General features: G+C 38.3%; 1 protein-coding gene across 5 annotated transcripts; it reads left to right on the top strand.

The window, feature by feature from the left end:
• The first annotated feature begins 9,003 nt into the window (after positions 1-9,003).
• Positions 9,004-22,394, top strand: LOC105916395 (secretory carrier-associated membrane protein 5). 5 transcript variants are annotated; one of them, XM_036128716.1, is made up of 9 exons: positions 9,004-9,072; positions 10,546-10,806; positions 10,954-11,131; positions 13,546-13,593; positions 13,680-13,805; positions 15,307-15,463; positions 17,415-17,516; positions 20,478-20,595; positions 21,339-21,518. In XM_036128716.1, the coding sequence occupies exons 4-9, from the start codon at positions 13,587-13,589 to the stop codon at positions 21,516-21,518; spliced, it is 690 nt and encodes a 229-aa protein (XP_035984609.1). In that variant the 5' UTR covers positions 9,004-9,072; positions 10,546-10,806; positions 10,954-11,131; positions 13,546-13,586. The 5 variants fall into 5 exon arrangements, with proteins under 5 accessions (XP_035984609.1, XP_035984607.1, XP_035984610.1 ...); XM_036128714.1 differs by having other exon boundaries at positions 10,957-11,131; XM_021309660.2 differs by having other exon boundaries at positions 9,005-9,067; positions 10,957-11,131.
• The last annotated feature ends 606 nt before the right edge of the window (positions 22,395-23,000 follow it).

The raw sequence follows: 23,000 nt of genomic DNA on the forward strand, positions 1-23,000 counted from the left end.
GTGTTGCATATGCACAAATGTATTCTTAAAATGTGCTAATATTTTTTTTTTTTAGCATTGTTACATGTGTGAAAGCATGCACCTTTGTTATATGTAAAGGTTATCCGGCTTTAGAAAAAGGGGGTGGGGCAGTAGGGGCTCATGTGCACCCTAAGCAAAAGGGAAAAAAAGAGGTGGGGTGGTGTAGGGGGCTCTTTTGCATCCCAATCAATCAACCAGCTGCCCCCACCCCTGCTCCAAGTGCTGATCGAGGGACCCACTGACTTTTGCATGTAAACACATAGTAGGAGCCAGCTGGAGCTGAGCCTACACAGTACAGACAATGACTCGCCTCCTGCGGTCCCCTCATCATCACTGATTCCAGCACAAGCATTACAGGCAAGGAAATACGCAGAGTCCAAGCTCTAACATGTGCAACAGAGCCCTGCACCGGGCATTTCTCCAAAGTTTCATGGAACTTCCAGACTGTATGACAAGACATCTTAGGACAACATTTCTCGCAGAAAAAAACGGAAAGCCTTGGCAATATTTCAACCCCCCTAACTTTAATATATTATGCTATTAAACTTGCTTTTTATTTATTTTATAAATAACCTTCAGTTTCCTGGTTAGTGTTGCCTATCACAGAAGAAAAGACAGCGAATCGAACAAGCCTGAAATAAAACTGTTCCTTCTGGTAATAACATCTGATGTAGCCAGATTTCCCACCTCACTTTATTCATTCATCTCTGATGTGGAATTGATTTGAGCTGATGAATTGGGGTGGATTCATCTCCCAGGTGTCTGATTAAAGCAAATGTCTGCCGCGTAGGATCATGAGCTTGATAGCATGACTATATCCTTTGTGATTGTTGTTCAACTTTAATTTTCCCTGTGTGTGTCCTTCTTCCCCAGCTGATGAAACATAATGAATACAGAATTTGGACTTTTGCCCTAGTGCCTTCACCTGATATCCTGTGGTTGCAAGTTCAAGAATCGAGAATATTTTATTTGTCACCAATATTGTATTTGAACCAAGATGGCGGCGCAGGATGCTCCAGGCTTTTTTATTTGTTTTTGTGTTTTCACTCATGTTATCACCACTCTAAGCTCTAATACGACACAGGAGAGAGGAGCTGTTGGAACTGTGGTTGCAAGTTGAGTATGCAAGTTGTATAGTTGCTCCAAAGGAAGCAATTCTTAATATTTACTGCATCCCTAACAGCAAAAATATCCATACCCTTTGAACTTTGTTTTTTCCGTCATGCTGACCACAAACTTTAAGGTGTGTTGTGTTGGGATTGAACATGGCAGACTAAGACAAAGTAGCACATAATCACAAACATCTCAGGTAGGGCAATCTATCAGCAATACCCTCATTAGTGGTGCACAACACACAAACCTGCCTTTTCTAGACGAATGGCAAGCATATAGCCGTTCAACAATGGCAGAGAGATTCATGCTGCTGTTGTTACAGTGAATGGTGGTTGTACAAAGTATCAACTCAAGGCTACATACTTCCGTTTTTACACTGGTATTTATGAAAAAAATATATTTTTCCTTTGAGCCAGTTTGTGAATTATCCAGGACGAAACTTATACTCTAGATGTGGAGAAGACAAATCTTTTGTGATTGTTACATAAAATATGAAAAAAAGCAGTAGGCATTAATACTTTTGCTAAGTACTGTATATATTCAACACTTTTGGAGAAATCATTTGTATGCATCTCTGGCATTAGATGGTAAGAGGTTCCCACAGTTCCTTCCAAGACATTAACGGTAAATTGACATTCTTCTGTTAAAGGTAGTGTTGGTGGGTGAAAGGCTAAATATAGAAGGTACACACTGGATGTTAAATGTGTGCATACTTAGATAAATGCACTTTCATAGAACCCCTCTGTCAATGCTGACATCCCAGGACCAAAACAGGTCAGGACACCCTGGAGGAAGGGATGGATCTGTGGACCACATGCATGTATGGTTATGATCTGCATGCAGACATGAGACCTATGACTTACTGTTATGACCTAATATTAAGCTAAAAATGAAAGACAAATGTTATTAGTGCTAAATATCTTTAACATGTTCATGGGCACAGTGTAGCACTGATTGACCTGTCCTGTTAGATATTAGCACTGCATTTGATACAGTTTATCAAAAAATTCTCCTAAAAATGCTTGAACATACAGTAGTTGTTAAGGGGAAAGCATTAGGCTTGTCTAAATCTTATCTGTTTTGACAGTTTCCTGTTTGTTCATGTTAATAATATATCTTCTTCAAACTATAGGGTCACTTGAAGAGTACCACTAGGTTCAGTTATTGCGCAAATTCTCTTTACTATATATATATATATATATATATATATGATTCCGATTGGTAAAATTATCAGACAGCATGGGATTAATTTCCACTGCTATGCTGATGACACTTAGTTATATTCATCCACAAATCCTAACAAATCCAATCAATTGCTTAGGCTACAGGCATGTCTTGAAAACCTGCTTTTAAATACTCACAAAACAGAAGTTGTCATTTTTGGACCAGAGCCTTTAAAAATAAACTTCTTAATCCACCACTTAATCTGAATGGCATTAAATTAAATAGAACAAACCTTGGTGTTATTTTTGACCAGGACATGTAATTTAAACCCCATTTTAATAAGGTTTCCAGGGTTTTCTTTTTTCACCTCCAGAAAAATGCTAACATATTGTGTTAGCGGTGACACCATTTAAGGGGAAGATTATCTGCCATTACCCTATAACATAGAAAGGATTCCTGGATCAGTGTGTGCTTCTGTGCTTTCGTGTCTCTGCTCTGTCTTGTCTAACCCCCAGTCGGTCAAGGCAGATGACCGTTCATACTGAGCCTGGTTCTGCTGGAGGTTTTTCCTTCCTGTCAAAGGGGAGTTTTCATCTCCACCTTCGCTTTATGCATGCTCAGTATGAGGGATTGCTGCAAATCCATTGACAATGCAGACAACTGTCCACTGTGGCTCTACACTCATTCATGAGGAGTGAATGCTGCTTATCAAAACTCAATGCAATCTACTGGGTTTCCATTGATAGAAAACTTTTTGACCTTTCTGTCTGAATGATATGATTGAATTTTACTTTGTAAAGTGCCTCAAGATGTCATGTGTTGTGAATTGGCACTAAATAAATAAATGGAATTGAATTGAATTAAATAACTTCAGCAGGATGAATCTAGAAATGTTAGTAAAAGTAATAATGACATTGATGTCCTTTTCTTTCTACAGAAAGTTAGCTGGCTGATTATCACCCCCTTGTGTGCCTGTATGTGTTCAGTTTTCCTAAGAAAAATGATTGGTAAACATATATGTAATGATTTAACACAATTCCTTTAATTGCTCTGTTCCTTCAAAAATGACTGCTGCTATTTGAGATTGAGCTGCTTAGATCAGTCTGCAAATTAAATTAGGAGCCTGATAAAATACTGTCTTGCCTTTCAATTTACAGTGCCTTTAAAATAACAGCAACCCTAGGACTTTTTTTTATCTTATTACAACTAAAAACTTAAATGTGGTTTATTAAAATTTTATGTAAAATACCAATGTGTGAAGATGGCAGGGACGTCCCCCAATAGATTTGTTGCTGTGATTCCAGTGAAAGGTGGTTCTACAAAGTATTAACTCATATCTAAATACATACGCACCAAAGGGTACAAGTACTTTTGCAAGGCATTCTGTGTGATTTTTACCGTCAGTTTTTAAAGTTCACACCAATAAGTCTAGCTGCTGATGATGATGGAAAAGATTTATCTGACGCTTTCTTTCTCAAGTTGCGTCAGTGTCACAAGTTCTCTCAAGTTTGTGCCGTATGTATATATAACTAAAGACAACTCACAGTGAAATGCTTGCCTGTGGTTCTATTCCAGTGTTAAACAAAATAACTGGTGACAGTATAAAAACAGAAACATGAGAGAGAGAACATTGCCCCAGTATGGATTTGCAATATGGTGTGATCCCATCTGACCCAAACTGATTTCATTCAACTCTGAAGCTAAATGCTGAATAAGCGAAAGAAATTCCTCCTAAAATCTGCATATTAATCTGTACTTCACTGAATCCTACTCAATATGTTGGCATAGCACTGCTTTACATGGCAGTCCAATTTTTTATCTAAGGTCCTCTTAGCTTGCCTGTGTGTTCTATTTCAAATTGACTTGAATCTCTCTACAGTGAAATATTTAGTGACCAAACACTATATATCATGGTCCATGGTTCATGTTTGGACATGTAAATTAGGCTGATGTATGATTGCTTTGCCACAGTGTTAGTCCATCCCCTTCCACTGGAGGGGTGCCCTCCACATGCTTGGTCAGCATTAAAAGATCCCCATAGAGACTAAGAAAACAGTGGGACATAGGTTTACAGGGTTACAAGGCCAAGTTATTTTCTTCAGGACAAGGACACAGGGCAGCAGAGGTGCTGAGGTGCTAGTCAATGCATCAAGTACAGGTTTTGAATGCTGTGCAAGACACACTATTTTTAAACCCTAACTCAATTTGCATTTTTACTCAAAATAAAGGAAGAAAGCAGGGTTTCTGCATTAGGAAAAAAAGTGGATTTGTAAAGTAAAATGTCTTCATCTTTGCAGAGACATTATTTGTTTTATCATTTCTGAAGATATAACAGACATAACAAGACTGATGACAAGGAAAGTAAAGTTAATTTACAAAGCATGTTTTACAAAAACAGTAAAAGGAAACAAAATTTAAAAGCACAAAAGATAAGAGCAAAACAGCATACATATACCATCATACAGCATAAAATTAGTTAAAAGCCAGTCTGAATAAATTAATTCACAGAATCACGACAGCATAAAGATGGAAACAACAAATTCCACAATTTAAGTTACACCACTCCAAACGCTTTATCCACTACCAGCCTTTGACTGGAAAATCTCAGACTGGGAGAAGAGGTGAAGGGTTTTAGCTGGTCAATAGGCGTAAAAGTAAAGACCCAAATTTTGGAAAGGATTCTAAAATGAATGGGGAGCAAATCAGACCCGGCTGCAGAAACAAATTAAAGGGGGGGGGGGCTACTTTAAAAAAAAAAAATAATAATATGCTTCAGATTGAACAGTGGCTCTGTGACCACTCCTACAGTGCTGAGAAAAAATATTATGTCAACAGCATCTTAAAAAAAAGCAATAGTGTAGTTAGTGTTGCAAGACTGGTTAGGTTTACACCCAATTGGGCTTTTTTTGAACACACTGAGCAAAAAAAAAAAAAAAAAAATTTTATGGGTGGTTCGTATTCCAGACTCTCCATTGCTCTGGACTGTTGACCCTAAGTGCTAAAAATCCTCCACCTTCTGTATCTCTGCTGCCTCTAACCTCATGGCTCTACCTTAGTCCCTCTCATTCACACACATGTGTTTTGCATAACATTCCTCAGGCATCTTTCATTAATCTCATTGAACTGCCTAGTCAAAATCACTACTGCTGTCTCTCTTAGATACTTCCTTACCTCCACAGGGATGTCACCTTACTTCGTCTTGCTATGATGTGATCTTAATATTGTCAACTCCCATTGCTCAATAGCTTTCTAATAAAAGCAAGGAGAGACACAGGCCGGTATCTGTGTTTTTTTTAGCAGTGTTTTTCTTTTGTTAACAAAACATTATTAAACACTTCTGGAAACAATTGCATTCACCATCACTTCCGTAAATAGTGAACTGCTCTGTGAAGTATCTGTGCAGGCAGATCACTTTGCAGTCTTGAACCGTTCAGACAGAAATATGATGGCGGTCATATTTAATAGTGGTATGAATGGCCACCTCTACCTCATTGTGCCACCAGGTCTCCTTTTCAACTTCCTTTCCAGAAGACATACCAAGTACTCTCCTACCTGTCTCCCTGGTAACATTAGCTGTAGTTGTCAAGTGATCTGGAAGACCTTCGTGACCCCCCAGAGGCTGACTCAACTCCTACCTGAAAGCCACACAACTTTCTTTCTTTTTTAACTTCCAACACTTGGTCCTCTGCTCTGCCTTTGTCATCTTTATCTTCCTCACCATAAGACTCAATCTACATGCCACCATCCTGTGCTGTCTAGCGATACTGTCACCAACCATTACCTTGCAGTCATTGAGATCCTTCAGATGATTATCATCTGTGTGCTCCTATCTATGCTTCTGTAAGGGATTATTTTTCTCTTTTGGAAGGAAGTATTCCGCCATTTTTATCCCCTTTCCAAGTTCTACCACTATCTGTCCTTCAGCATTCCCTTCCTGAATATCAAACCGCACCATTACTTCCTCGTCACATCTGTTCCCAGCTCCAACATGAACATTGAAATCTGCGCCAATCACTTCCCTCACCACCTTCCTCCTAGCGATATTCGTAGTCGCTATATTCAAAGTCCCTACTTTCAGTCCAATACTCTTGTCTTTACTCTTCTCTTTCTGCCTATAGGCACACCTTCCTCCTCTTCTCCACCTACTTTTTTGCTGACAAACAGTGGCCCAACTTCCACTGGTAACCAGTTGGCTACCAGGACTAGTGGATGTTGCTGTTATCTTGGAATTCGACTCATCAGATCATGTTCTTGACTTGCATGGTAGAGGTGGCCAATGTTTTATGCTGGATGCTCTTTCTGACAAAACTCTGCAATTTTCCCAGGGTTGGGGCCAACACAAATATGACACAGGACACTGTGCCCCCTTTGAGACTGCATTGAAGCAGAAACAGTTTCCGATTAATCCATGAGAATGGCACTGCAATTATATGGCAGAGTCAAAAATAATACCACAGTTTCAGAAGTTTGGTTTGAAGAGACAAATACACCCAGGGGTTGCAAATTATGTTAAGAAACCTTTTGATTGCTTGTTGTTCTTCACTAGACAGCGGTCTTGTGAATGAAATGCACATCAAGGTGCATTTAATTTTAACTAAGTTTTGGGCCTATGTATGTGTGATAGAAAACCAACACTGTTCATCATATGGAGCACACCAGCCTAAAGTTGAAACATGTTGGTGGTGGTAGCATCATGCTAAGGGGATTATTTTCCTAAATCAGTAACAAGGATCAAGGTCAGAGTTTATAGGAAGATGGTTGGAACTAAATACATGAAAATCATTGAAGATAACCTGTTTAAGGCTCCAAGAGACTTTAGAGTAGGGCAGAGGTTTATCTCCCTGCAGACCAAGACCATAGTCATGCAGCCAGTAATACCACTGAATGGATTAGTCAAAACCCAAATCAATTTAAGAATCTGTGGCAAGATTTGAAGTTGATGTTCACAGGTTCTTTCAATCCAGCCTCAGTAAGCTTTGGCTATTTTGCTGTGAAATAGTTCCCATCTACAGTTTTGGAAGATTTTGTTTGTCATCCCTTTGTCCTTTATTTGTTTGCTGTTCTTGTATTTTGCTTCCTCAATTTATCATACATCTAGTGGCGTGTCTGGTATGATAAGTTAAGTGGGGCACAGAAACTCAACAGCTATTAGCAGCAACTATTTTTTTGTGATGCATACAACCTGACTTTGATAAATTTTAAATGAAACAGATAAATTATCTTAAACCAACACACTAGAAATGCCGTTTTATATTTTACATTAAATTTAATTATTATACATAAAATTACAAATAAAGGTTCACAATACTGTTCATTTATTAAACAGAAAAGATTCAGATCAATTCTACAATGAGCCAGCAAGGACAACACTAGATTGCCGCACACTTTCTGGCAGAGCATAAACATAACATGTGCATTTCCAGTATTTTGATTGGACTATCCAAGCTTGGGGCTACAGGATGTGTGCCCCACAACTGTCTACTGAGAGGGTGTGGGGCATGTGCTCTGCAATTTTATTTAAACAAACGTTGGTGGCCGGCCCCATTATCAAGGCGCCTTAAGAGGATTTAGCCTACTGAACTTGTCAGTTTTCTGGCAGAGTAAGATATATTGACACAAAAATTTGTAACAGAATTTTATTGGTAAGGGAATCAGTCTTTTTTTTTTTTTTTTTTTTTTTTACAATATTCCTCTATAAAGAACGATCCTGTTCCATTGATTACTTTGAACAAAGAGCTCCACAGTGACATCTGGTGGGGCCAGGCCTCACTGGCCTCAAATGCAGAGACACCACAGCATACATTCACTTGTTTACTTTATAAACTGCTGTTTAGCAACCCATCCCAAGCTGAAAACAATTCTTCAGAATCAGCCATGAACGTTTGTCTGTGTTACATCAATAATTCAGTGGCAGAGCACATGACAAATATGACATTCCTTCTCTGTTCTTTGCAGATTAAAGCCCTCGTTTGCTGGTGGAGAGTTTTGGAAGCAGGTGAACAATACTATTATTTTCTGAATGAGGCAGCCTTTGGCCTCGTTTACTCAAAACTCAGAATCAGATTCTCATTTGTAAAATATGGGACAAAAGGGGAGATGTTATCTATCCTTAATGTCCTAGTGGCATCTTGTCTGTTGTACAGAAACAAAAGTAACATTAAGAGGGAGAGCAACAAAATCAAATTAATCAGAGAAGAGATAAGCACAAATCACTTTTGTCATCTGTTTGTAGAGTGTTTTGCAAAGCCTATTGGCCTTAAATCAGCCAATTAGATATAGACTGAATCTACTTTTGATAAACACAATGATTTGACTTAAAATACATCGATGAGGCAGAACATTATGACCACTGACATATGAAATAACACTCTTTTTTCATTATGGGCTTCTGTGCTTCTATGGGGCTCAAAAGGGCAATGCATTGTGGAATGTGGTCACCATTTTCCAGGGCAAGGCCTTTTTGTAATGGTTTAGTTTTTGATTCGGCTTTGGTTTACTATTATTCTCAGTTTTTCCACCTTGTTTGGGTTTTAGTTATGTTTTGACTTTATTCATTGTTAGTTTTTAGTTTCCTCCTTCCCTTCCACTCAGCCTTCACTTCACTCTCCTTGCAGTCAGTCACACCTGTTGGTAATTAATCAATCAGACACGTTTCACCTGATAGCCTTCCTATTTAAGCCTCCCTCTGCCACACTCTAGTGCTGGTCCGTCATCTACCAACACCCTCTCCATGCTAGTCTGCCTATACGCTTGGAACCTTGTCGCCTCTGTAAGGTTTGTTATATGTTTTGGATGTCCTGTTGCCTGGTTCTGGTTTTTGTTTTCTCTGTTATCCTGAAGGGCCTGCTATTGTGCCCTAGCTGACTTGGCACCGAACTGTGGACTCCTGTCACCGTGCCCTGGTTAACTTGGTGCTGAACTGTGGATTCCTGCTGCCTTTCATGGGCTCTCTGAACTCTCGCTCCAGGCCGTCAGCTCCTGCCATCACCTGCACTCTCAATCCTCTGCAGTTCTGTGTCTCCGGTCACATCTTCCATCATCCCTACAATAAAGACTCTCAACTTTAGTCCTGTATATGTGATTCTAAGTCCTTCAGTAAACAAATCCTGACACTTTTGTTTTTCTTCAGATGCCGTGCTGTGAAAGATAGATGCAAAGTGCTTGAAAAATGGACCATAGATAAGAGAAATGCAACGGCTGTACCGGGACAAGTTAGACCCTGTTTTGAAGGGTCGCCATGTTGAAAATCTCTGGGATCAGTAGGATTGCTCCATATGAGCATGATAACTAGACAAAGGATTTACATGACCTGTAAAGGAGCCACAGCCACCGCTGCCCAATCAGAAGCAGAGCTTGCTTTCTATCTCATCAATAGAGTTAGATCTTATATCTAATGCAGAAATGTTAAGTTAATTGTAAGGGCAAAAAAACTTCAGGTGGGTCTAGGATCTCCAAATCGTTCATCTTAAAGAGAAAACTGTCATAATTTCAAGACTAGGTAAACAAAACATTTTCACCTCACAGTGCACCTCCTCTGTCCCAGTGTCCGCAGAACAAATTTCTTTAAAATTTTAAGCCTGGCATCTACTCTGCATTCTATTATGGACATATTTAGGGACTTATCAGTATTTTTTTTTTTTAACCGTTGAATTTTCACAATCCATTATGTCTTGCTCTCCCTCATCATACATGGGTGGACCCAGTTTGTAATGTGTTTTATGTTATTGTATCTGTCATCTTAATCCAAGATATTTTCATAATTTAAATTACTCAAATGGGCTGCACAGTGACGCAGTGGGTAGCACTGTTGCCTTGCAGCAAGAAGGTCCTGTGTTCAAGTCTGAACTGGGTCTTTGTTCTTGGAGTTTGCATGTTCACCCTGTGCATGCGTGGGATCTTTCTGGCTTCCTCCCACAGTCCAAAAACCTGACCGTTAGGTTAATTGGTCTCTATAAGCTCTCCTTAGGTGTGTGAATTGTTTGTCTCTGTGTTGCCCTGTGACAGACTGGCAACCTGTCCAGGGTGTACCCCACCTCTTGCCCATTGACAGCACCCCTCGCAACCCCTTGAGGGACAAGCGTGATGGAAATGAATCAATAACCATTTATTAAAATTGTAAACATTATCCCTATTTTTACTTGGTTCAATTTTAACAAAAAGCAACAAGTTATTTTGGTGAACAAATTGCTGTTATATGGCTATTGCCCTCTTTTCTTATGTGCTAATTGCACATCTATTTATGCCCAGGTTCTGCACTCCCAGCGGCTGAGGGAGGTTCCACCAAAGTCCTGGGTTATTCTTGAAGCAAGTGGCAAGGTGGATTCTGCCCATGGTACCTGCACAGCTGGTGTGGCTGAATCCTGCTCACATGTTGCAGCAGTGCTCTTTAAGACGGAGGCAGCTGTGAGAATGAGATGTTCAAAAACATGCACTGATGAGGCAGCATCAGCATGACCTGGACTGAACAAGGTCAAATGCGCACCTGCAGACATGTATCTGCGTGTAAAGGTGAGACGGGATCTGAGTGTCTGATTACAGCAGGATGATTGACTGTTTTTAAGTCTATTTTCTGCAATGAGTCTATAATAAACATTTACCTGTAATAATACATATATATTTTGTCTTAGTATTAGTTGTAATTCTATGTGGATTCAGCAGGTTTCTTCCTTGGGTTTGATCTGTTGTGAGAGAGGAGAGGACAGCTTCTCCTACCTTTCTACTACTACTGCTTTCTTTCTGCTCACTTTGAGGCCTCTACATTTCAACCAACGTTTAAGCTGTTCTAAGCTGGGATCCTTGATTGAAGCAGGTTGAAAAAAGCTCCTGGAACGTGGTAATCTTCCAAAATTATTAGTATTGCAGTTGTTGCCATTGTAATTTGCATTCTTCCTGTACGACCAGCCGAGAGAAATGCCCCAATGGCTTTACTTCTCTTTTTATCAAGTTGGCACGATCTTTTGCAAAGCTAAAATCTTTTAACCTGTCTCCGAAAGTGAAAGTGTTTTGTAGCATCCTTTCTGGTCTATACATTTATCTGGGTTTTTACATAGTATAACTTCCTTACCTAATTAAGAGATAATGATCTGGGTTTGTACATTGTATTTTTAACAGTCTTTTGTAGTGGCATTGCACTGCACAATAATTATAACAAAGATTTGGTCAGACATTGCATAAGAAAATGTCAGGGTCTAATTAATGTACTCTGTAAATTGTTTCATATATACCTACTGAATTTAAATACTATCACCAATAGGCAGTCTTATCAACTGTCTCTGTAACATGTAGGCATTGTGTTTTGTGCCTTCTAAGCAAGTAACAGGTGATATTTTTTGTGTATGACACAGCAATAAAACATATAAATAAATTACATAAAAAATAAAAGGCACAATTTTTATTTTCTGAAAAACACAGTCATTGATAGCACATAATTCAGATAAAAAGCATGTCTCATATTGCTCTGACCCATCTGGATAGCTGCTCCTGCATGCATCTGATGTGGGAGCTGCAGGTGGAGCAGAAGCACGGCTAACTTGTTCACTCTTCTGTCTCCTTGTCCTCCGTTTAAATCTCTTGTTATCTGCAGCTCTCATTTCTGTGTGGCTGACGGGTAGAAAGGGTGTCTGGATGGGATTCATTCACTTCATAAGTAGAGCTCCTCTAGAAACACACACACACACACACGAACACTTTTAAATTTACCTTCAGCTGGCTAGGCTAGTCTTAGCAGCTTACTATAAGTTTTGTGTAAAACAGCATAACAAGCTATGGCAAACTTACCAGTTTGAAAATGTTATGAGCACACACATGTATCAGGATATGGCGTTGAAAGTGAGGTTTGGTCATCTCACAGCTCCTATCCAAAGTCCATTCTGCATCTCTGTCAGTTCAGAGATCTGAGCTCCTTGGCTCTGATTCCATGTTGCTAAAATGAAAAGTTAATTTGCCCGAGCTGGCCTGTTTCCAGATAGATATGCCACAATGCAATGTAGTTGTTATAGTTCCCTTTCAAGTCCAGTAGAAACCCATTATTTCCCATGATTGTGTAAAAGATCATAACATAAAATTTGAGTATAAAATATGAAAAGACAAAGTAACAACAAAAAAACTTTAGGTTTTTATTCCATGTAAGTTATAAACACTAATATTAACAAAAATAAACACCTGAAACACCTGAGTTAGGATATTCTAATTTATTTAAATGGTCCATTAAATTAGTTTGGTAATATCTTCATAGTAGACTATAGTTTTCGAAATGATGCTATGTTCAAGAGGACTCGGAAATAGAGGATAAGCCCCTGTCCTTATTGGTTTAACACAGAGCATGCATTTTAGTCAAGAAATAAGCCCCTTGAACTTCCTTATTTTGAAGGACACGTGTCACAAGGTGGGTCGTTATTGTATTGAAGGTGTCAGACTTCCTTTGAAAACTAATCAGTCGTTTTAGACAAATTAGCGTGTTGGTCTCTGTGTTCAGCACCATGGACAGGGTTCTGAACAGTGATTGGGTCAACAATTCAACGTCAAGGATTAAAGTAATCCCTCGATTGGACCGAATCAAAGCGACAGCCGAGCTCTTCGCGGTGATTGGTGGAGGGTTAGACTAGCCATAATTCATTCCTACAGTCACACCGAGCCGAAGAAAGTACTGTTATTGACAGTAGCTCGACCTTAAAGCGTTCGACCGGTATTCGCAGCGTGTTCACGACACAGGTGAAGCCGCTGCGTGGGCGCATATTACAGAGGAGCCGCTGCTCTCTGAGGTAAGCAGATTAAGTTTCCTGTTGAATCCGTAATTCCCGGCAACGACAGCCTGCTCGACCGTATTCTCCATTCGCAGTATGCAATACTGCGTCTCATGTGCTTCCAGACTGCTTGAGGGCTGTCGAACCCACGACTTTGGGATCTGCCGCCCCCACCCTTTCTTCTCCCACTTTCGTTCCCCTGTTTGAGGGCTGTCACCGGTCTGTGCGCCCGGTGTGCGCACAGACCGCAATGCACGATGAAAGCGGAAAGATTGAGTCGCTCACATTTTAGCAGACGTATTAAATGTTTCCGCAAACGCCTCGGCCGCATACCTGAGCTGTTCCACTTTCTGTTAACTTCCTTTTCCCTGTTTAGTGTAGTAGCTGTACGATCCACTCCGTTAAGTATCACATATTTGGGAAATTATCCCGCACGTTGCCAGCTGTACCGATCGGAAGTTTCTTTTTCTTTCTTTCTTTTTTTTCTTTTTTTCTTGTTTTATAGGCTGGAGATTACATCTTTAAAGGAAACTACCGTGTGTCCTCATGGCTGGTCAGTATAAACGAACATCAACAAAATAATTTTACAAAACGCGAGACTCAAGCAGAACTGTCTAACTACCCCTTAATTATTTACAGATACTGAGCCCAATTTCCCCCCACTGCCCGGGTTTGTTCCTCTTAAGCCCTGTTTCTATCAAAACTTTGAGGAGATCCCTGAACAGCACCGCAGCATGTGCAAGAAAATGTACAACCTGTGGATCTGTGAGTACTCATAAGCAATGCTGCACGTGACACTTGACACACTGCTTTGCAAAACTAACAAGACTTCATTAAGGTGTCCAAATTTGGTCAGATATTACTACAAACCACATAATATTTAATAATTAGAATGTTATGTGACTGATAAACATACATTTGTGCATAATTATGAAATGGAAAGAAAATGCTATATTTGAAAATGTTGCTATACATATGTATTCAGCCCCTTTTTTATTTGATATCCCTAAATAAAATCCACTTCTACCAATTTCTTTCAAAAGTCACCCTATTAATTGTTTTTAGAAGACATGATTCAGGTAGGATGATGAGTAAGGTGAAATTTAATCAACAATATAGAAGAGGACAAACTTGCAAAAACTGCCAAAGACACAAAGAAGAACACTAGAGTTAGAACACAAACTGCTGAAACTAAGTGCTCAGGAGTCTGAAAGGTATAAATGCTATAGGGTTGATTACTGGGATGTGGGTGGCTGAACAACATACTAATGAGGCACTGAGTATTAGCGGCACTGTGCTGTGGGAATGCATGGTGCTAAACACAGGGACATGTGTGAAGAACTGTTCTCAGAGAATGCACAAGATTTTAATTTTTGGATGAATGTCCACCTTCCAACAGGACAACGGCTGTAAACTCATACCCAGAACTTTAAGGGAATGGTTTAGATGAAACTATATTCATTTGGCCGAATCAACCAGTCAATACCAAGACCTGAATCCAGCCAAGAAGGTTATGACAAGACTTTGAAGTTGCTCTCCAAAGATAGATGTGACTCAGATACCAAAATAATGCAAAGTATTGACTCAGGGCTGCTGAAAATATGTGCATGCTAAACTTCTTTTTATTTTCTAAAATATAATATTTGAAAATTATCATGTATCCTTTTATTTCCATTTCACAAATTTGTATTGCTTTGTGTTACCACATAAAATCCCAATGAAACAAATTGATGTTTGTGGTTGCAACAAACTGTGAAAAGTTCAAAGGCTAAGGATACATAGTCTTCCTGTGTGAACCAACTCTGAAAGTGTTAAAAATGTTCTTCTTTCTGCAGGTTTCTTTTTAAAATGAATGCTAAACAGAAGGTATTTCATTTGTGTGCGAGGATAATTTGCATGCTTTTTGTCACTTTTTCAGTGTTTTTATATTCAGACAGAAAATTTGAAGCCGACCGCATTTTGTGTGTTGACTGAATTTTGTCTTTTGTTTTTATTTATTCTCTCTTCTTGTTTTTGTGTACTTTGCCTTAGAGTTTTTTCTAAAAATTCTAAAATATTTTATTTTCTAAGCAATGCAGTTTTTAAACTTTTTTGCCTATCTTTCATGGAACAAAAGCAGCATGAAGAGAAAAGTACTATCCTCCTATCAGTTTAATTTTCCTTTTAAAACTATTTTCTGCATGTGCATGCGGAAAGTAAATTAAGTAGATATAAGGTTTTGTTTGCAATATGCACAACCTGAAATGTCTCTGTGGTGATTTTACAGTGAACAGTGCCACCCTTGCAGTGAATTTCATTGCTTGCTTTGCTTGGATGTTTGGCGGCGGTGGAGTGACCAACTTTGGATTGTCCATCATCTGGCTCCTAATGTTCACTCCTTGCTCCTATGTGTGTTGGTTTAGGCCCATCTACAAGGCATTTAAGTAAGTTAAGACCATGACATGCTCATTTTTTAAACAATGTTCTTGTTGGAATTTAAATTAAAGTTGTTGTGGTTGGAACGATTATTATAAAACCTTATTGTTTTAAATGTGACAATGCTTTATGTCATTTTCAAAGGGAAAGATAAATCTATCTTTTGTTAGCTCGTGTCCAATTTGATTTGGTTAAAAAATCTCAAAATTACAAAGGACCTTTCCGTCTAAAATACGTTATCCAACCATGTATAAATGTGGTGTTGTTTGCCATTTGTCAATAAGGGACTCTGTAGCTCCACATCTTCAATTGCAAACTCTTTTAAGGCTAATTTGAACAAACATCAGCTTGCTAAAATTTAAGCATCACCAACAGAATCTATGTTAAATGAATGTTAAGTAATCACAATATGAAGTTTATGTTAGTTGAAAAAGCTGCTTTAAAACAATTCAGAACATGGACACACATGCAGCCTACTCCATAGCTATGGAAATCTCTGACAAAGATATTTAAAAAGCCCTAAATGATATAGATCTTTTACTGTACAAACATTATCTCACACTAGGGGTGTTAACATTGATCCACATGTTGATTAAATGATTAACGATTCAATTACATTGATGCAGAATGAAAATATCAATTTATATCGTCATTTTTAAGATGAACCTTAATTTTGAAATTCACAAGGCATGAGACTAAAGTGAACAGGTGAGCTATTATTATTATTTTGAAATTAGAATAATGTTTTTGATTTAAATGTCTGCTTTGAAATAAAAATTTCAAGTCATATTTGTTTTTATGTGAGTTAATTTGAATGTAAATAATAGTGTTAGATGGACAGATGATATCGCATCATATTGATTGCACTGATCGCAAATCATAACAGACTTTATTATATCGGCAAATGATGCACCGTCATCCAAACAAATCCATGTAACATTGTATTGTGATAGAGCTGCTGATTTACATCCTTATCTCAGTCTGATAAATTTAGAAAATGTATCTAACTTTGAGTACATGAGTACATCTAATGTTAAAGGAACAATAAGGAATAAGGACACCTAGTGGTTAAAATTGGAATAACAGAAACAAGATGCCTTTCACGGACACCAAACATTTACTCAATGGTCCGTTGATTCACAGAATTTTTACTAACATAGGACAGGTATATAATGTATTATGTTCTATTTCTGGTCTGCTTCTCTTACTGGCAGTGACTAAGACATTGTTGATGGAGAGGACCGATCTTTTATAGGGAATGTTACTTCCATCCCGGAAGACAAATGATAATGATTTAGGTTGGTTTTACAGTAAATATCTTACTTAAGACAGGGCATTTTTACTTAAAAGTAAGTGTGTCATACTTATTGGCATCTCTGATAAGTAATATAAAAGAGATGTGAGGCCTTACCCTTTTTGGTGATCAAGGTGTGCATGGATTTTAAACTTGTAATCCAAGATGTCAATGTTTTCCTGAATTTGAAAATGCCGTGACACAGAAGGCCAGTTCTCTTGGACACTCTCTAAGAAGCAGAAAAAAAGAAAACATAGCTTTTAACTATGGTAGATCTGTGTTGATCTTGGAAAGTTTGAAAAAGGCCAAAGGAAAATAGTTGCTCAAAACAGGCTCATATTTACTGTCAGACAACTACAATTGTGATTAACTAGGCTATACAACCTGCGTTTATCCATCTACCATTAACTCTAAAATAAATAAGGTAAGCTAATTAAATTCTTCAAAGATCATTGTTAGAAATCCGCAAGAACATTGCTAGTGTGAGATTATGCTACTGCACTAAAACATCTATTTATTTTATGGATTTTTCACATTTTAACCACGACTGTCAACAATTGAGAAATTCAACGTACAAGATCTGTATAGATTGGAAAACAGAAAACATAACCTAAAACTGTATGGGAAACAGAAATGATTATTGTTTTTTTCTGTATTTCTGTTAGGTCGGACAGCTCCTTCAACTTCATGCTGTTCTTTTTTGTGTTCATGGCCCAAGTTGGAATCAGCATCATCCAGAGCATCGGCATCCCAGGATGGGGTGTGTGGTAAGGGTCAGAGAGACGATAAACCTTGTCCTGTAACCCACAATACCTGGTTCAAAATGAGATTTAAGATATTTCTGTTCTTCTGAAAAGTCTTTTCATCCATTTAACTCGTTGTGATTTGGACCTAAACTTTGAGGTTTATCCACTCCATTTCTTATATTGCGGTCACAAACTTTGTTGTTCTTCATTGGAATTTTATGTAATATGCCAACACAATGTGGGGTTTTATTTGAAGTGAAAGCAAAGTGATACATGGTTTTTGAAATATTTTAAAAATAAAAATCTAAAACGTGAGGTATTTATTTGTATTAAGCTCTCTGGAATCGATGCTCTTTAGAATAAACTTTTATTCCCAGTTAAAGCTGTAAACCTTTTAGGGTGCTTTTCTCTACTAGCCTTGCTCCTATGCTTTTTGTCATTGCTCTTAGAAAAATAACTCAAATTTGAATTTGAATACATGGATGTAGTTTGATCCAAACCGTTTAGTTAGCCATGGTTTTATGTTAGTGTTGTTGTCTTGCAGGAAAGTGAGCCTCCACTCCAGTCTCAAGTTCTTGTGCAGCCTCTAACAAGCTTTCAACCAGCACTGCCCTGTATTTACCTCCATCTACCTTTCTTACCTCCATCTACCTTTCTTATCCCTACTGAAGAAAAACATGTCCACAGCACTCAGAATGATGCTGCCATGGACCTCTGTGGGGATTTTGTGCTAGATTTTCGTTCTCATCTGATCAGACCACCTTACTCCACAATATTTTATGCCCTACCATGTTTGTGGCAAACTGCTAAAAGGTTTTTTTATAACCTTCTTTCATCAAAGACTTTGTTTTTGTCACTCCCTTATAAGGGCAAGACTAATAATTGTCCTGTGAGCAGATTATTTTATCTCTGCTGCTCCTCCAAAGTTATCATGGACCTCTTGGCCGCTTCTCTGATTAATCCTCTTCTTGTTTAGGTACTGCAAAGGCACCGCTTATAAGGCTGAGTGTGCCTACAGCTCTAGACTAAATACGTCTCTTAGAGAATAGATAAAGTGTTTCAACAATGACGAAGTTGTTCAGTGGACCAATTCAATTTTTTCTTCTATTTTTCTACCGGGATTATTGAGATGCTTTAGGATTCACTTTGCTTAATTTGTCAGTTTAGATGCAGGGGCAATTCCTAGTAGGTTTTCAGTTCTGCCATACTTTTTCAGAGAGTGGCTTAAACAATACTCTGTGAGATGTCCCAAGCTTAGGAGACTGATTGTACTCTTACTCTGCTGTTAAGTTTTCTACAACTTTATCCCTCTACCGTGTTCCTTGGTCTCCACAATGGTGTTTGTTCATTAATGTACTTTAACAAACCTCAGAGGCCTTCACAGAACAGCTGTATTTATACTGAGATTGAATTGCACACAGATGGGGTTCATACTCATACTTGTCGTCTTCCGCCTATTCGGGACTGGGACATGGGGGCAGCTAACTTAGCAGAGACGCCCAGACTTCCTTCTCCCCAGCCCAGATACTTCCTCCAGTTCCTCTGGTGAAAGCCCGAGACATTCCCAGGCCAGCTGAGAGCAACAACTCTACTCCAAGCCCTTCAAGGATGGCCGGGTGAGCTTCTCACCCTACCTCTAAGGGAGTTCCTGGCCACCCTGCAGAGGAAGCTCACTTCAGCTGCTTGTATCTGGGATTTTGTTCTTTCGGTCACAAGCCAAATTTCTTGACCCTAGGTGAAGGTAGGAAGCAGACCAATTGGTAAATGGAGATCTTAACCTTTCGACTCAGCTCTCTCTTAACCACAACAGGTTGGTGCAGCATACACAGTACTGCAGCGGCCACACCAATACGTTTTTTGATCCCCTGCTCCATTCTCCCCTCACTCGTGAATAAGACTGAGATACTTCTCCACTTGAGACAGGATCCACCTTTTTCCCACCCAACACAGATGGACTTTGTTTCTCTAGTTGCTTTACTTTTGAAGGCGACTGGCTGCACTTGATTTTATTAAGCGGCAGCAGAGTAAAGAGGGTTAAACAGAAACACACACCACACTATTCAGATTTCTATTAACAAAGCATTTTGGAAACCCTGATTCATGAAAAAAATATTTTCGTTTTATTTCCCTATTAAGCACTCTGCTGTAATGGTCCCAAACAAAAAATCCCAGTAAAATCAAAATTTGTGGTTGATCAAATCTGACAAAGGGCTAACTTTAGAAAGGCACTGTTCCAGCAAAGAAAACTCTAACAAAAAACAAAAACAATGCAAAAACAAACAACTGCAACCACATTTTAGCCAAAGCTGAATGGTTAATGGGTCATTTTGTACAACATTTCATCAATTGTCTACATGGATGAAATGTGAAACTCATATTTAAGGTTAGAATGACAAATAACTAAAAAGACACGTCTTTCAGAATGTGGATTAAAAGACAACAGAGCCTAAAAGGACGAAGTTCACTTCTTTGGTTGCTGTAATATCTTGTGCATAAAGAACTTCGCAGAGCCACCCAAATAAAATTTATTGTCCCCCCCCCCCCCCCCCCCCCCCACTACTTCTAATAAAAGTGACAATGTCAAACTCTCAGATATTGGTTCTATATAACTTTTATGTTAGTCCTAATATTATGCAATGAAAGGCCATTAAAGTAATCTAGTAAATGCCACCTGAGTCAGGCTGATGATCAGAAAATAATGTTATGACACCCTCCATAAAGTTTTTAAATGTCACCATGTGCATTGGGATGTTCTCGTCCATAAAACCTGAACTTTTTTATCACAATACTTAAATCTATGAATATTATTGCCTTTAGAAGCCAGATGTTCAGTTTTTAATGTGCAGAAGCTCCCTTCCAAAGTCAGACTGCTTCTGTTCCTGCTTAGTCCAAGTTCTCTGATTTTAAAATGAATTAATTTAAACAACATTTTCTAATGCTCCTAATTGTTATTATTTCGTTTTTTTTTTGTTTTTTTTACAGCGGCTGGTTGGCCACCATCTCCTTCTTCAGCTATAACATTTTCATTGCATTAATCATGATGATACCCACAATCATGTTCACTGCTGTGGCCTCACTGTCCTTCATCGCACTCACCAAGGTAACGGTTTTATCTTTTAATTTCTTTGTAAAACCACATTAGGTATACATGTATTGAAGTTGAGGTTATTATGTCTCATAAAAATGAAGAAACGAAACAATGTATGTACATAACTTGTCTAGAAACCTAGTTAATCATCCATCCGTCCATCCATCCATCCATCCATCCATCCATCCATCCATCCATCCATCCATCCATCCATCCATCCATCCATCCATCCATCCATCCATCCATCCATCCATCCATCCACTGTCTACACCTGAGTCAATGCTATCTAGAAATACCTTTTGCCATCAATTTTAAAGTCTTGCCTCAGATTCTCAGTGTGCATTCATCCCCCTAAATCAAGATTCCATGAAAGCTTTAGTTTTCTTATTGACAAATACCCCCAGAGAGCTACCATAGCCCTCCATGTTGCTTCTCTGATTAATACTCAATGGTCAAAAATGGTCAATAGACGACTGATGGCTGAATACAAATGCATACAACACTCAACAGATTTATATTTGTAAGAACGTGAAAAAAACATACATTATTATCCATTGACTACTCAGAAAGGTATTAATCTGTGCAGTTCAATAAACTAAAAAAAAACAGCAAATATTGTGGTTTGTGAAAATTTGTGAAACCTGACAAAGTGTGGGCAAGTCTAAATGGTTTAACTGCTTTTGGAAGGCACCTGTATCTTTCATGAGAAACTGTGTTGTTATTAATATTAACCTCTAACCCCACTTTGCCTGCAGATCCATAATTTCTATCGCGGCACTGGGGCCAGCATGTCCAAAGCTCAGGAAGAGTGGGCTACAGGGGCCTGGAAGAACCCCCATGTCCAGGCAGCAGCCCAGCAGGCCGCCATGGGGGCAGCTACCGGAGCTATGCAGGATCAGTTCTCCAGCCCACAGTACAATGAAAACCAGATGTAGCATCATCAAGACAGGAGATGTCAGAGATTTAATGCCAAAATCTTATTTCAGAACATCAAAACCATCTAAGCAATTTAAAAGCAGAAAAAAAAAGCACTGAACATCTGTGGGTAACTGTTTTTTTTTTAACAATTTACATTAAAAGGCATTCAACTACTTTGCAATATTTTTAAATTAAAATTTCCTAGAAATGTGTCTGTCAACTTGGAGAGAAAATAGGTTTAAGTGTTATTATAATAGCAGAAGTGCTGTGTGCTAATTGAAAACCTTTAGTTTATATGAATGAAACAAAATATTTACCTATTTATTATATTTCCAGTATATGGAATGTATTTTCATATAAAGATGTCAGAATTATTGATGATCAATTAACTTAATGTATAGTTTTCTTTTGATTGTAAAGTAGTTATAGAGGTACTCTATGTGTTTTTGTATTTTAAACGTAAACTTTAACCAGGGATACTGATTTTGTAAACATCTATTAGATCATGACAGTCAATAACCTCAGATCTGTAAACATGATCTTTATCGATAATCCCACTTTGAAATGCAAACGTCTATATTATATTAAAAACAACTGTATTACGGCATCCCTTTTAGTGGATTTAGTCACTGACAAACTTAGAATTGAGCTTCTTCACTGCTGTCTCTGTTTAGTACCAGGAAGTGTTGTTAATATTTCTCATCCTGAAAACACAAGGTTTATATCAAGTTTTAAATACCTTTATTGTTCTGGTAAACAAGAAAACTACAGTTCAGTTGTATGTTTATATAGTCACTCATTATTGGCATGAATGTCATTATTTTTGGGCTTTTAAAAATCCAATTCAACTGTTGTTTTTTCAGGATGAATAATTAAAAGACAAATAACTTGGGGAAAGGCTCAAATATATGCATACACACCAGCAAATATTTGCATAATCTCACTTAGCATGTTTCAGGAGGACCAAATACTCTCTGAAGACATCAGCATCACTCTATCATAATTTTTGCTGAATATTTTACCACCCTTTCAATCAGAAATGGCAGATCTTATTTTGATAGTTAGGTTTCCTGGAATGGACCTTGCGTATAAGCACAGTTCACAATATGGGTTGAGATCAGAATCATTCTGAAGCTTAATGTTAGCCTGTTTTAACTATTGTTTTTGGGTTGATTGTCCCAATCAGGTTTTCACTATTATTGATTTGAGGTGAAGTTGAAGAATTTGGATATAGTTCTCATTATTCATTACCTGTAATTTTGCAATTCATCTGTGCCACTAACATAAAAAAGCCTAACAACATGATGCTGCCATTGCCATGCTTGACATCTGAGATACGGTCCTTTGGGGAATTCTACACCTCAACTTTTCCAAATGTACTTCCTGCGGTCAAATTAGTCAGATTTAGTCTTGTCTGGCCAAAGCAACTTTTCTCCAAACGGCCTTTGCTTTGTCCATGTTAAGTGAAAATTTCCGTCAAGCTAAAAGATGACCTTTTA

Source organism: Fundulus heteroclitus, unplaced genomic scaffold (assembly GCF_011125445.2).
Source record: "Fundulus heteroclitus isolate FHET01 unplaced genomic scaffold, MU-UCD_Fhet_4.1 scaffold_112, whole genome shotgun sequence".
In the NCBI taxonomy this organism is placed as follows: Eukaryota; Metazoa; Chordata; class Actinopteri; order Cyprinodontiformes; family Fundulidae; genus Fundulus; species Fundulus heteroclitus.

Coding starts and splice junctions, on each gene's coding strand:
- LOC105916395 (XM_036128716.1), top strand. Junction 13,806..15,306: donor AATGTACAACCTGTGGATCT/GTGAGTACTCAT, acceptor GTGATTTTACAG/TGAACAGTGCCACCCTTGCA. Junction 20,596..21,338: donor CCTTCATCGCACTCACCAAG/GTAACGGTTTTA, acceptor CTTTGCCTGCAG/ATCCATAATTTCTATCGCGG.